This window comes from Haliotis rufescens, unplaced genomic scaffold (assembly GCF_023055435.1).
Source record: "Haliotis rufescens isolate VD_foot unplaced genomic scaffold, xgHalRufe1.0.p SCAF_8, whole genome shotgun sequence".
NCBI lineage: Eukaryota > Metazoa > Mollusca > Gastropoda > Lepetellida > Haliotidae > Haliotis > Haliotis rufescens.
The window spans coordinates 13,476,667-13,489,848 of NW_025964372.1; the positions used below are offsets into that span (position 1 = coordinate 13,476,667).

The 13,182-nt window shown below is 46.0% G+C and overlaps 1 protein-coding gene across 10 annotated transcripts in view; it reads right to left on the minus strand.

The window, feature by feature from the left end:
* Window positions 1-13,182, minus strand: part of LOC124117390 — a 203,018-nt gene that overhangs the window by 102,027 nt on the left and 87,809 nt on the right. For 4 of the 10 annotated variants that reach the window (XM_048388962.1, XM_048388967.1, XM_048388960.1 and 1 more), the window contains 6 exons: window positions 8,899-9,027; window positions 8,590-8,736; window positions 6,758-6,871; window positions 6,362-6,508; window positions 1,659-1,788; window positions 104-258 (listed from right to left, as the gene is read on the minus strand). In XM_048388962.1, the coding sequence (XP_048244919.1) occupies window positions 104-258; window positions 1,659-1,788; window positions 6,362-6,508; window positions 6,758-6,871; window positions 8,590-8,736; window positions 8,899-9,027 (822 nt within the window). The remainder of the gene's footprint in view (window positions 1-103; window positions 259-1,658; window positions 1,789-6,361; window positions 6,509-6,757; window positions 6,872-8,589; window positions 8,737-8,898; window positions 9,028-13,182) is intronic. The other 6 variants (XM_048388963.1, XM_048388964.1, XM_048388965.1 and 3 more) reach the window with 6 other exon arrangements.

A 13,182-nucleotide genomic window follows, 5' to 3' on the forward strand; every position in this document is an offset into this window, starting at 1 on the left:
ATCAGTAGACAGTGAGTAGATACAAGGAGACCATCAGTAGACAGTGAGTAGATACAAGGAGACCATCAGTAGACAATGTGGTAACTGGAGTTTCAGAGAGTACCTTGACACTGAGAGTAGTCTGGGATTGTCATGTTTGAGTTAGACTTTATCAAGTCCAAGTAGGATCTCATCTGGCCATGAAGTTCCATCAAGGAACAGTTATAGTGGTCCTTCCGTAATTCATTTCTTGCACACACAATTGTGGAGGCAAACAACCTGCAACAAAAACAAAGGAGTCACATGTGCTGACAATGTTTGCTGCTTCATGAGTAATACTATAGTTTGTAAACCAGCAATATTTATTGCAAGTATTGACAAAACCAATTCGTTTACCACTCTTACCTTACCATAACAAGCAACACATCTATCATAGGGGTTGTTGTGGGTGTTGGGTGGGGTACAACCCCTACCCTCCATATATATGTACCACCCCTACCTTTCACATACCTGTACCACCCCTACCCTCCACATACCTGTACCAACCCCTACCCTCCACATACCTGTACCACCCCTACCCTCCACATACCTGTACCACCCCCTACCCTCAACATACCTGTACCACCCCTACCCTCCACATACCTGTACCACCCCTACCCTCCACATACCTGTACCACCCCCTACCCTCCACATACCTGTACCACCCCCTACCCTCCACATACCTGTAACACTCCTACTTCCACATAACTGTACGACCCTCGACTCTCCACATATCAGTACAATACCTCGCCTCTATTATAATTTGCACTTTGTTGGAGGAGGTGCGAGCCTGTGGGAGGAGGTGGAGGCCTGTGGAAGGAGGTGGAGGCCTGTGGGAGGAGGTGGAGGCCTGTGGGAGGAGGTGGAGGCCTGTGGGAGGAGGTGGAGGCCTGTGGAAGGAGGTGTAGGCCTGTGGGAGGAGGTGCGAGCCTGTGGGAGGAGGTGGAGGCCTGTGGGAGGAGGTGGAGGCCTGTGGAAGGAGGTGGAGGCCTGTGGAAGGAGGTGGAGGCCTGTGGAAGGAGGTGGAGGCCTGTGGCAGGAGGTGTAGGCCTGTGGAAGGAGGTGGAGGCCCGTGGAAGGGGGAGCAGACCAGTGGGAGGAGTGGAGAACTGTGGAAGGAGGTGGAGGCCTGTGAATGGAGGCGGAGGCCTGTGGGAGGAGGTGGAGGCCTGTGGGAGGAGGTGTAGGCCTGTGGAAGGAGGTGGAGGCCTGTGGCAGGAGGTGTAGGCCTGTGGGAGGAGGCGGAGGCCTGTGGAAGGAGGTGGAGCCCTGTGAATGGAGGCAGAGGCCTGTGGGAGGAGGTGTAGGCCTGTGGAAGGAGGTGGAGGCCTGTGGAAGGAGGTGCAGGCCTGTGGAAGGAGGTGTAGGCCTGTGGAAGGAGGCGGAGGCCTGTGGAAGGAGGTGTAGGCCTGTGGAAGGAGGTGTAGGCCTGTGGAAGGAGATGGAGACCAGTGGAAGGAAGTGGAGGCCTCTGGAAGGAGGCGGAGGCCTGTGGAAGGAGGTGGAGGCCTGTGGAAGGATACGGAGGCCTGTGGAAGGAGCTGGAAGCCTGTGAAAGGAGGTGTAACCCTTTTGGAGGAGGTGTTGGCCTGTTGGTGGAGTGCCCACTTTGTGGATAGAGCATTCACAGTTCAACATACCTGCACACATCAGAGGAGGATAAAGTTGTTGTGTTGAGGGCCATGATGGGAGTGAGGCAGTTGATAGCCAGGTTGGCAAAACCTGAATAGCCCACCAAGGGGACACAGGGTTGCATTGTCATATTTTCACCTGTAATCAGAAAAGAATAGCTATGCATATATCCTAAATAGAAAAGAATTTCACTTTCTGTGGTATGTATGTTGCTTGTATAATAAAAAGCTATCGTGTTGGCAACTGAATATAATATCAGATGTATTACTGTGATAGCTCTCTGCATGAAGACATAACAAACCCTTCATACAAAGCTGAATCAGGGAAAATGAAGAATGCATGGGTTCTTGAGCCAGGGTTTAGATGTCTGCTTTCTGAAAGTATTAAGCTTCATATCCATAATCACCATAATTTGGAAATTTCAATATTATTAAAGGAAAAGCAACACCTCCCTTCAATAGTAAATAGTGTAACTGTAACAACTTCCCCATGGTACTGCCCATTTGTGCTAATTTTCAAGAAATTTCTCACTGCATCACTTTCTGGTACTGAGCACCTAGAAGCATCGATGCTTCTAAACATTGGTTGATGACAAGTTGGAGGTTTTGTCAGGGTTTCAAGCAAAAGGGTGTCACACTTGAGTGAAAGATTGCCCCATGGAAACCCAGGTGAGAAAAGGTCCTCTTAAAACAACCACAAACCCAGTAAAAACCCAAACCAGTAAAGAAAAAAATATCAAAACAACAGTTATCATTGTTAATCATTCTAAGAAAACTATCTCTATTACATCTCTGTCATAAATCCTGTATTTTGGCTGCAATCACACCAAAACTGAACTTTCAGATTTTCAACAATAGTCCTCCTCACTGTCAACTGTACATTAGTTGTATCCCTAATAGCACTCTGGACTACCTCTTCCATGTATAAATTTAGGTAGGAAAATCATCATAATGATGGGAGGGAGTAATTCTGTTGTAATAGAGGTAGAACTACGATTCCTACGATTACATCATTGCCAGAATACACCACTAAGAAAGTTCTGCCTGAAGGACACTCCTTTACAGTTGACAGCAAATCGAGTAGAATCATATTGTAAATCTTTGGACTGCTTCAGATCCTCATGAGGTCATCCTATTCTTCACCTTAAAAAGACCTGGAAATCATCATGCAGTCGAATAATCAGACAATACGTGATACCTTCTCTTGAATTATCGTTATATTGCTGATATCCTTGTTAATGACTCTAGAACCTTCTGAGACATCATAATCTGGTTAATTTAGGTTCTGACATCACTTCCGTACCCATTTTTACAACCCGTCACTTTCACTCTAAATGACATCCCTTCCTTGTAGATGTCATTTCCCTTCTCCTAAAAGTCATGACATCACTTCCAGCCTCTTTGCCAACATTATGACATTTCTTCCAGTCCATATAACTGACAACACTTCTGGTACGATTAACATCATTAATGACCCGAAGCCTGGTTGTGACGTCTGTTCCAGTCTCAATGCTTCTGATTTTGACGTCACTCCTAGTCGGATCTGAGATACATGTAGACATATGACATGTGTTCTTCTAGAACTAATAAATAAATCGTCGCTTACCACCACCCCCACACACACTTTTTTTTTCCCATAGACAGGAGGGAAAAACTATGCCTTAATTAAAGCCTGTGCAGCAATTACAGGTCCTAATGAATATGTCCCCGATAGATCCGGTTGCACATCTCTTAGATAAAAGTGAGTGAAGATATAATGTGAATATTCCTATGGCGTCGATGCAGGTCCATAGCTGCCAAGTATGACTTAAAAGCATAGATAGGGCAAAGTAATTGGGTCCGGATGGTCTGTTGTAGGACCTAGAGCAGGGTAGTGTCTATGTCCTAATGGTCCGGTAACTGTAGGCTGATTCTTGGCCACAAAATCAGGGAGAGCATGTAAGGTGATGGATTTCCAAGATAAGTCATAAGCCGAGTCAGGAATTCCCTGTCTTGTAGGAGCTGACATCTATCCTGATTGACCACTAGAAAATCATCCAGATAACCATGGAGATGGGCAAAACATGACTGGAGCTGTTACCCATGTGAATAACCATGGGGCGAACGACATCCCAAATGGCAGGACCCAGAACTCGAAAAGACAGCCATTAACAGCAAATCTGAGATATCTCTGGGACTTGTCCGTATGGGGTTGAGTAGTTGGGATATAATGATGAATTGCTCACAACATATCCACATAGGAAAACTTTGTCCCTGCTGATGATTATCTGGCTGATGATCCGGACAGTGTTGAAGCCTGTGTGGTGTCCAGGGTGGTTGAGTCTCCTGTTGGTCAATGACTTAAAGCCTGACTGGCTTGTGGAGTAGAGTCTTGACCCCCATCCGGTGGCGCAAGTCCATGATGCTCGTAGCAGACGATGATGATAGGCGAGGCCCCAATGAGGCCTGTCCCCAATGCGGCCCCTTGCCGTGGGGATACTTGTGTGCCTGTTCTGAAGAGGCCTGTTTCATCTTTTCTATTTCTATAGACAAAGCTGACAAAAGGATTCAAAGAGGGTTTCCATGGAGGATTTCTGCTGAGGGAGAAGGAGCTCCAGCATAGCTATGGTGTCTTTTGCTGTCTCCATCGATTGTGTTGTCTAGGGGGTAGTAGGGAGTGTCGGGATTACTTGAGTAGCTGGTGATATGTGAATTGACATAGTGGCGTCCACTTCTTTGCTGCTTCCATTCTCCTGTAAAGTTATCCTATAATTTGGAGAAGGTTTTCTTGGATACGAGATTGCAGAACTCAAAGCAATGATCTTCAGTGCATTAATTTTGCCGAGGAACTAAAAGCAGCCACACTTCTGACACATGGAAGGAACCAGAAGATGCCATAAGAGAAATTACACTACACCAAACACCTCCTGATACTCATGTGAAATGTGTCTCCAAGATATGACCAACTGCTATTTTTAGTAGCATAAATAGTACTAAAACGGATTACTACCTAAACTGAAAAGGAAATAGAAATAGTGAGACTACATGACCGTGCTGGAGTCGGAGCAGCTTCAGTGAAGAAGTGAGGATTTTCCTGCCTTTCCACATGGAAGAGGTAATCCAAAGTGCTATTAGGGATACAACTAATATGTATAGTTGACAGTGAAGAGGACTTCTGTTGAAAATCTAATAGTTTAGTTTCAGTGTGATTGCAGCCAAAATACAGGATTGTGACAGAGATGTAATAGAGGTAGTCTTCTTAGAGTTATAAACAATGCAAACTGTTGGTTTGATATTTTTGTCTTTACTGGTTAGGAAATGTGGAATAGATATGGGTTTGAGGTTGTTTTAAGAGGACCTTTTATCACCTGGGTTCCCATGGGGTAATTTTTCATTCAAGTGTGACACCTTTCTGCTAAGTGTGATTGCAAACAAAAACCAGGACTATGACAATGATGTAAAAGAGGAAGAGGATTCGTAACAGCCATGCATATGTTACACTTACTGGGACGGTGGACACAACAGTCATGCATGTTACACTTACTGGGACGGTGGACACAACAGCCATGCATGTTACACTTACTGGGAGGGTGGACACAGCAGCCATGCATGTTACACTGACTGGGAGGGTGGACACAGCATGTTACACTTACTGGGACGGTGGACACAACAGCCATGCATGTTACACTTACTGGGACGGAGGACACATGTTACACATACTGAGAGGGTGGACACATCTGTCATGCATGCTACACTAACTGGGACGGTGGACAGATGTTACACATACTGAAAGGGTGGACACAACAGCCAAGCATGTTACACTTACTGGGAGGGTTGACACAACAGTCATGCATGTTACACTTACTGGGAGGGTGGAAACATCTGGCAAGCATGTTTCACTTACTGGGACGGAGGACACATGTTACACTTACTGGGACGGTGGACACAACAGTCATGCATGCTACACTAACTGGGACGGTGGACAGATGTTACACATACTGAGAGGGTGGACACAACAGCCAAGCATGTTACACTTACTGGGAGGGTTGACACATTTGTCAAGCATGGTACATTTACTGGGAGGGTGGACACATCTGTCAAGCATGTTTCACTTACTGGGAGGGTGGACACAACAGCCATGCATGTTACACTTACTGGGAGGGTTGACACAATAGTCATGCATGTTACACTTACTGGGACGATGGACACAACAGCCATGCATGTTACAGGAGGGTGGACACAAGAGCCATCCATGTTACACTTACTGGGAGGGTGGACACAACAGTCATGCATGTTACACTTACTGGGACGATGGACACAGCAGCCAAGCATGGTACACTTACTTGGAGGGTGGACACATTTGTCAAGCATGGTACATTTACTGGGAGGGTGGACACAACAGTCATGCATGTTACACTTACTGGGACGATGGACACAGCAGCCAAGCATGGTACACTTACTGGGAGGGTGGACACATTTGTCAAGCATGGTACATTTACTTGGAGGGTGGACACAAAAGTCATGCATGGTACATTTACTGGGAGGGTGGACACATCTGTCAAGCATGGTACATTTACTGGGAGGGTGGACACAACAGTCATGCATGTTACACTTACTTGGAGGGTAGACATAACTGTAAAGCATGTTACACTTACTGGGAGGGTGGACACACAAGTCATGCATGTTACACTTACTGGGACGATGGACACAGTAGCCAAGCATGTTACACTTACTGGGATGGTGGATAGGTTGTTGACAACTGTGACCACATCCATGAGAGCAGCACTTCTCTGCACCTGGACAGCTGGCATCAGAGGTGCAGTATTCCACACACGTGCCCATCATTGTACTGTTCCTTGGTGGGCACATGCCAGACTTATCTGCAAGGAAATATTGAGACATCAACTTCTCCTCTGGGGCACAAACAAAGCATTGTAAATTTTAGTTTCACTTTGCATTTTTACCTCCATTGTTTACCATTCCAACAAATTACTGGAACATGCAAGTATAACAACCCAGATATGTAAGGCTGAAAACTTTATGTATCCCCTCAGATTTAACACATGAACCAAAAACCCATGTCTACTCCATATTTCCTAACTAAACAAACATTGCAAAAATGTATTTACTTGACATTCTTGACTCGCAGTTGTATCCCCTGTAACCATGTGGACACAAACAGTAGCTTGAGCCATTAAGGACCACACAAGTTCCTCCATTGTAACATGTGAGGGAGCATGAACCTGGAAACAGATGGTTTTGACAGTTAGCTTTTGGACTCTTTATGGACTGCAGGCTGTCCAAGTGGTAATCACATGACAGCATTTTCATACTCCCGATTGGTCAAATAATGATGACCTGATAGCGTGATGAGTCTCACAGTTTGTTGACTTTGTCCAATTATCATCACAGGTCAATGAGAAACCATATTTCACTCACATACATAACTTTTTACATGAAACCTGAATAACAGATATCAATCTAACATGGAGCCTGAATAACACTGGCACATTTACTGGGATGGTGGACACAGCATGTTACACTTACTAGGAGGACACATCTGTCAAGCATGGTACACTTACTGGGACGGTGGACACATCTGTCAAGCATGGTACACTTACTGGGACGGTGGACACATCTGTCAAGCATGGTACACTTACTGGGAGGTCGGACACATCTGTCAAGCATGGTGCACTTACTGGGACTGTCGACACTTCTATCAGCATGGCACACTTACTGGGAGGGTGGACGCATCAGTCAATCATGGTGCACTTACTGGGAGGGTGGACAAATCTGTCAAGCATAGCGGACTTACTGGGATGGTGGACACAGCATGGTACACTTACTGGGAGGGTGGACACATCTGTCAAGCATGGTACACTTACTGGGATGGTGGACACATCTGTCAAGCATGGTACACTTACTGGGACATCAGACACATCTGTCAAGCATGGTACACTTACTGGGAGGTCGGACACATCTGTCAAGCATGGTGCACTTACTGAGAGGGTGGACACATCTGTCAGTCATGGTGCACTTACTGAGAGGGTGGACACATTTGTCAATCATGGTGCACTTACTGGGAGGGTGGACACAGCTGTCAAGCATGGTCCACTTACTGGAATGGTGGACACAGCATGGTATACTTACTGGGAGGGTGGACACTTCTGTCAAGCATGGTACACTTACTGGGAGGGTGGACACATCTGGCAAGCATGGTGCACTTACTGGGAGGGTGGACACATCTGGCAAGCATGGTGCACATAGTGGAAGGTTGGACACAGCTGTCAAGCATGGTACACTTACTGGGAGGGTGGACACAGCTGTCAAGCATGTTAAACTTACTGGGAGGGTGGGAACATCTGTCAAGCATAGTGCAGTTACTGGGATGGTGGACACAGCATGGTACACTTACGGGGAGGGTGGACACATCTGGCAAGCATGTTTCACTTACTGGGATGGTGGACACTTCTGTCAAGCATGGTACATTTACTGCGAGGGTGGACACATTTGTCAAGCATGGTACACTTACTGGGAGGGTGGACACATCTGTCAAGCATGTTACACTTACTGGGAGGGTGGACACAGCAGCCATGCATGTTACACTTACTGGGAGGTTGGACACAACAGTCATGCATGGTACACTTACTGGGAGGGTGGACACATCTGTCAAGCATGGTACATTTACTGGGAGGGTGGACACAACAGTCATGCATGTTACACTTACTGGGAGGGTGGACACAGCAGCCATGCATGTTACACTTACTGGGAGGTTGGACACAACAGTCATGCATGGTACACTTACTGGGAGGGTGGACACAACAGCCATGCATGTTACACTTACTGGGAGGGTGGACACAATAGCCATGCATGTTACACTTACTTGGACGATGGACACACAAGTCATGCATGTTACACTTACTGGGACGATGGACACAGCAGCCAAGCATGTTACACTTACTGGGATTGTGGATAGGTTGTTGACAACTGTGACCACATCCATGAGAGCAGCACTTCTCTGCACCTGGACAGCTGGCATCAGAGCTGCAGTATTCCACACACGTGCCCATCATTGTACTGTTCCTTGGTGGGCACATGCCAGACTTATCTGCAAGGAAATATTGAGACATAAACTTCTCCTATGGGGCACAAGGAAAGCATTGTAAATTTTAGTTTCACTTTCCTAACTGATGAACAATATTGATCATTTTTTATTAAACATAGTGCACATGCAGTTCACAATTCTAGACAAGAGTTCAAGAATACTTACTGATGTTCTGGTTTGGTATCCTTGTCTCGCACTGGTATCCTGTGTAACCTCGGTGACACAAGCAGGAAGTAGAGTTCCCCAGGGGCATGCAGGATCCCCCATTGTAGCAGGTCATGTTGGTACAAGGATCTGCAAACAAAGTGTGGAAGATAAACTATCCCAGGGGTCATACATTGGGAGCACACAATACACATGGATCAACAAGCACATTAAAGTTAGTGTCCACTTACTGGGAGGGTGGACACAACAGCCATCCATGTTATACTTACTGGGTGGTTGGACACAACAGTCATGCATGGTACACGTACTGGGAGGGTGGACACAACAGCCATGCATGTTACACTTACTGGGAGGGTGGACACAACAGCCATGCCTGTTACACTTAGTGGGAGGGTGGACACAATAGTCATGCATGTTACACTTACTGGGAGGGTGGACACAATAGCCATGCATGTTACACTTACTGTGAGGGTAGACACAACAGCCATGCATGTTACACTTACTGGGAGGGTGGACCCAACAGCCATGCATGTTAAACCTACTGGGAGGGTGGACACAACAGCCATGCATGTTACACTTCCTAGGAGGGTGGACACAGCAACCATCCATGTTACACTTACTGGAATGGTGGACACAACAGCCATACATATTACACTTACTGGAATGGTGGACACAACAGAGATGCATGTTACACTTACTGAGAGGGTGGACACACCTGTCATGTATGTTATACTTACTGGGAGGGTGGACACAATACCCATGCATATTGCACTTACTGGGAGGGTGGACACATCTGTCATGTATGTTAAACTTACAGGGAGGATGGACACAATAGCCATGCATGGTACACTTTCTGGGAAGGTGGACACAACAGTCATGCATGTTACACTTACTAGGAGGGTGGACACAATACCCATGCATGTTACACTGCCTGGGTGGATGGAAACAATAGCCATGCATATTACACTTACTGGGAGGGTGGACACACCAGTCAAGCATGTTACACTTACTGGAATGGCGAACACATTTGTCAAGCATGGTAGACTTACTGAGAGGGTGGACACAACAGTCATGTATGTTACACTTACAGGGAGGGTGGACACAACAGCCATGCATATTACACTTACCAGGAGGGTGGACACAACAGCCATGCATGTTACACTTACTGGGAGGGTGGACACAACAGCCATGCATGTTACACTTACAGGGAGTGTAGACACATCTGTCAAGCATGTTACACTTACTGGGAGGATGGACACAATAGCCATGCATGTTATACTTTCTGGGAAGGTGGACACAACAGTCATGCATGTTACACTTACTAGGAGGGTGGACACAATACCCATGCATGTTACACTTACTGGGTGGATGGAAACAATAGCCATGCATATTGCACTTACTGGGAGGGTGGACACAGGAGCCAAGCATGTTACACCTACTGGGAGGGTGGACACAATAGCCATGCATGTTACACTTACTGGGAGGGTGGACACAACAGCCATGCATGTTACACTTACTGGGAGGGTGGACACAACAGCCATGCATGTTACACTTACAGGGAGTGTGGACACATCTGTCAAGCATGTTACACTTACTGGAATAGCGGACACATTTGTCAAGCATGGTAGACTTACTGAGAGGGTGGACACAACAGTCATGTATGTTACACTTACAGGGAGGGTGGACACAACAGCCATGCATATTACACTTACCAGGAGGGTGGACACAATAGCCATGCATGTTACACTTACTGGGAGGGTGGACACAACAGCCATGCATGTTACACTTACAGGGAGTGTGGACACATCTGTCAAGCATGTTACACTTACTCGGAGGATGGACACAATAGCCATGCATGTTACACTTTCTGGGAAGGTGGACACAACAGTCATGCATGTTACACTTACTAGGAGGGTGGACACAATACCCATGCATGTTACACTGACTGGGTGGATGGAAACAATAGCTATGCATATTACACTTACTGGGAGGGTGGACACAACAGTCATGCATGTTACACTTACTGGGAGGGTGGACACACCTGTCATGCATATTACACTTACTGGGAGGGTGGACACAATACCCATGCATGTTACACTGACTGGGTGGATGGACACAATACCCATGCATATTGCACTTATTGGGAGGGTGGGCACATCTGTCATGTATGTTAAACTTACAGGGAGGGTGGACACAACAGCCATGCATATTACACTTACTGAGAGGGTGGACACATCTGTCAAGCATGGTACACTTACTGGGAAGATGGACACATCTGTCAAGCATGGTACACTTACTGGGAGGGTGGACACAATAGCCATGCATGTTACACTTACTGGAACGGTGCACAGAACAGCCATGCCTGTTGCCCTAACTGGGAGGGTGGACACAACAGCCATGCATGTTACACTTACTGGAACGGTGCACAGAACAGCCATGCCTGTTGCCCTAACTGGGAGGGTGGACACAACAGCCAAGCATGTTACACCTACTGGGAGGGTGGACACAATAGCTATGCATGTTACACTTACTGGGAGGGTGGACACAACAGCCATGCATATTACACTTACCAGGAGGGTGGACACAACAGCCATGCATATTACACTTACTGGGAGGGTGGACACAACAGCCATGCATGTTACACTTACTGGGAGGGTGGACACAACAGCCATGCATGTTACACTTACTGGGAGGATGTACACAATAGCCATGCATATTACACTTACGGGGAGGATGTACACAATAGCCATGCATATTACACTTACCAGGAGGGTGGACACAGCAGCCATGCATGTTACACTTACTGGGAGGGTGGACACAACAGCCATGCATGTTACACTTACTGGGAGGGTGGACACAACAGCCATGCATGTTACACTTACTGGGAGGGTGGACACAACAGCCATGCATATTACACTTACCAGGAGGGTGGACACAGCAGCCATGCATGTTACACTTACTGGGAGGGTGGACACAACAGCCATGCATGTTACACTTACAGGGAGTGTGGACACATCTGTCAAGCATGTTACACTTACTGGGAGGATGGACACAATAGCCATGCATGTTACACTTTCTGGGAAGGTAGTAGTATAGGTAATGGGGGTTCTGGACCACTTCCACTGTAGCTGGATTTATATACCTATACTGCTACTACAGATGGAATTTTTTATGTCAAAATGAATTATGTGATTTAATGATAGTCATGAGATTAAGTTAAATTGGCTCCAGTTCACCACCACCTGGGGCCAATGATATAAATTTTTATAGGTAATAAGGGTTCTGGCTCACTTCCACTGGAGCTGGATTTATTACCTATACTGCTACTATAGGAGGAATTTTTTATGTTAAAATGATAATGTGATTCAACGATGAGTCTAAATGTGATCAAACGATAGTAAGCAATCTATTTTTAATCTCCAACCAGTTCTTTGGTTTTGACACGGAATAACTGACGCGCTTGTTGCCTCCCCTGTTCTATGAACTTTTTTTTCTCGTCTTCGCTAATACCACTGGTCTTACGAGATTTTGATCGAATCTCCTGCTTCATTGCGTTGTATTTGGTGAGTTCCGACAGCACTAAACGAAACTCATCCTCGGATATCTTACAATCGGCCATTGCTGTTGAAATATGATCCTCAATGCTGTTCAACTTTGCTTCGGCGAGTATCCGAATACTATCGTGTTTTAATGCTTTCTTTTGTAACCTATGAGAAATGAATTTTATCGCTATTCCTGCCAGTCCCGAGACTCCAGCGGTTATTTCCATGCCGAGCACGATAGGTGCGGCGATTATAGTTGATAGTAAACCGATACCCGCTACACCGAGTCCCATACCAGATACTACAAGCGCGGTGTCAACTCCGTCCAGAGCATTCACGGCTCTGCGATACCTTTTATACAATCCAAGTCTCAACTCCCTATCCTTCTCTATTCGATGTTTTATGTCGTTTATTTGATGTAATCGAAATCCATCAACAGTTTCCATCTTTTCAAATGCTTCACCGAGCGCCGGATATAAACTCATAGTGTATATTATGATCATATAATAGTCTTTAATTGGTCTTGCTTAAATGTTTTGATAGTATACATCAATCTTATCAAATGTATATTATACGGCAAGAATATCTTAGTAAGAGAAATACTACCACTTTTAATAATTTGGACCCCCTCGAGGGTTGCAACGGGTGATGCTCCGATATGAATAATACTGCAACGTTGACGTTGGTGTTTCTTAAGCCATTTAATTGATAGACCTGGTAATATTTCGAAGGCATCTACCGG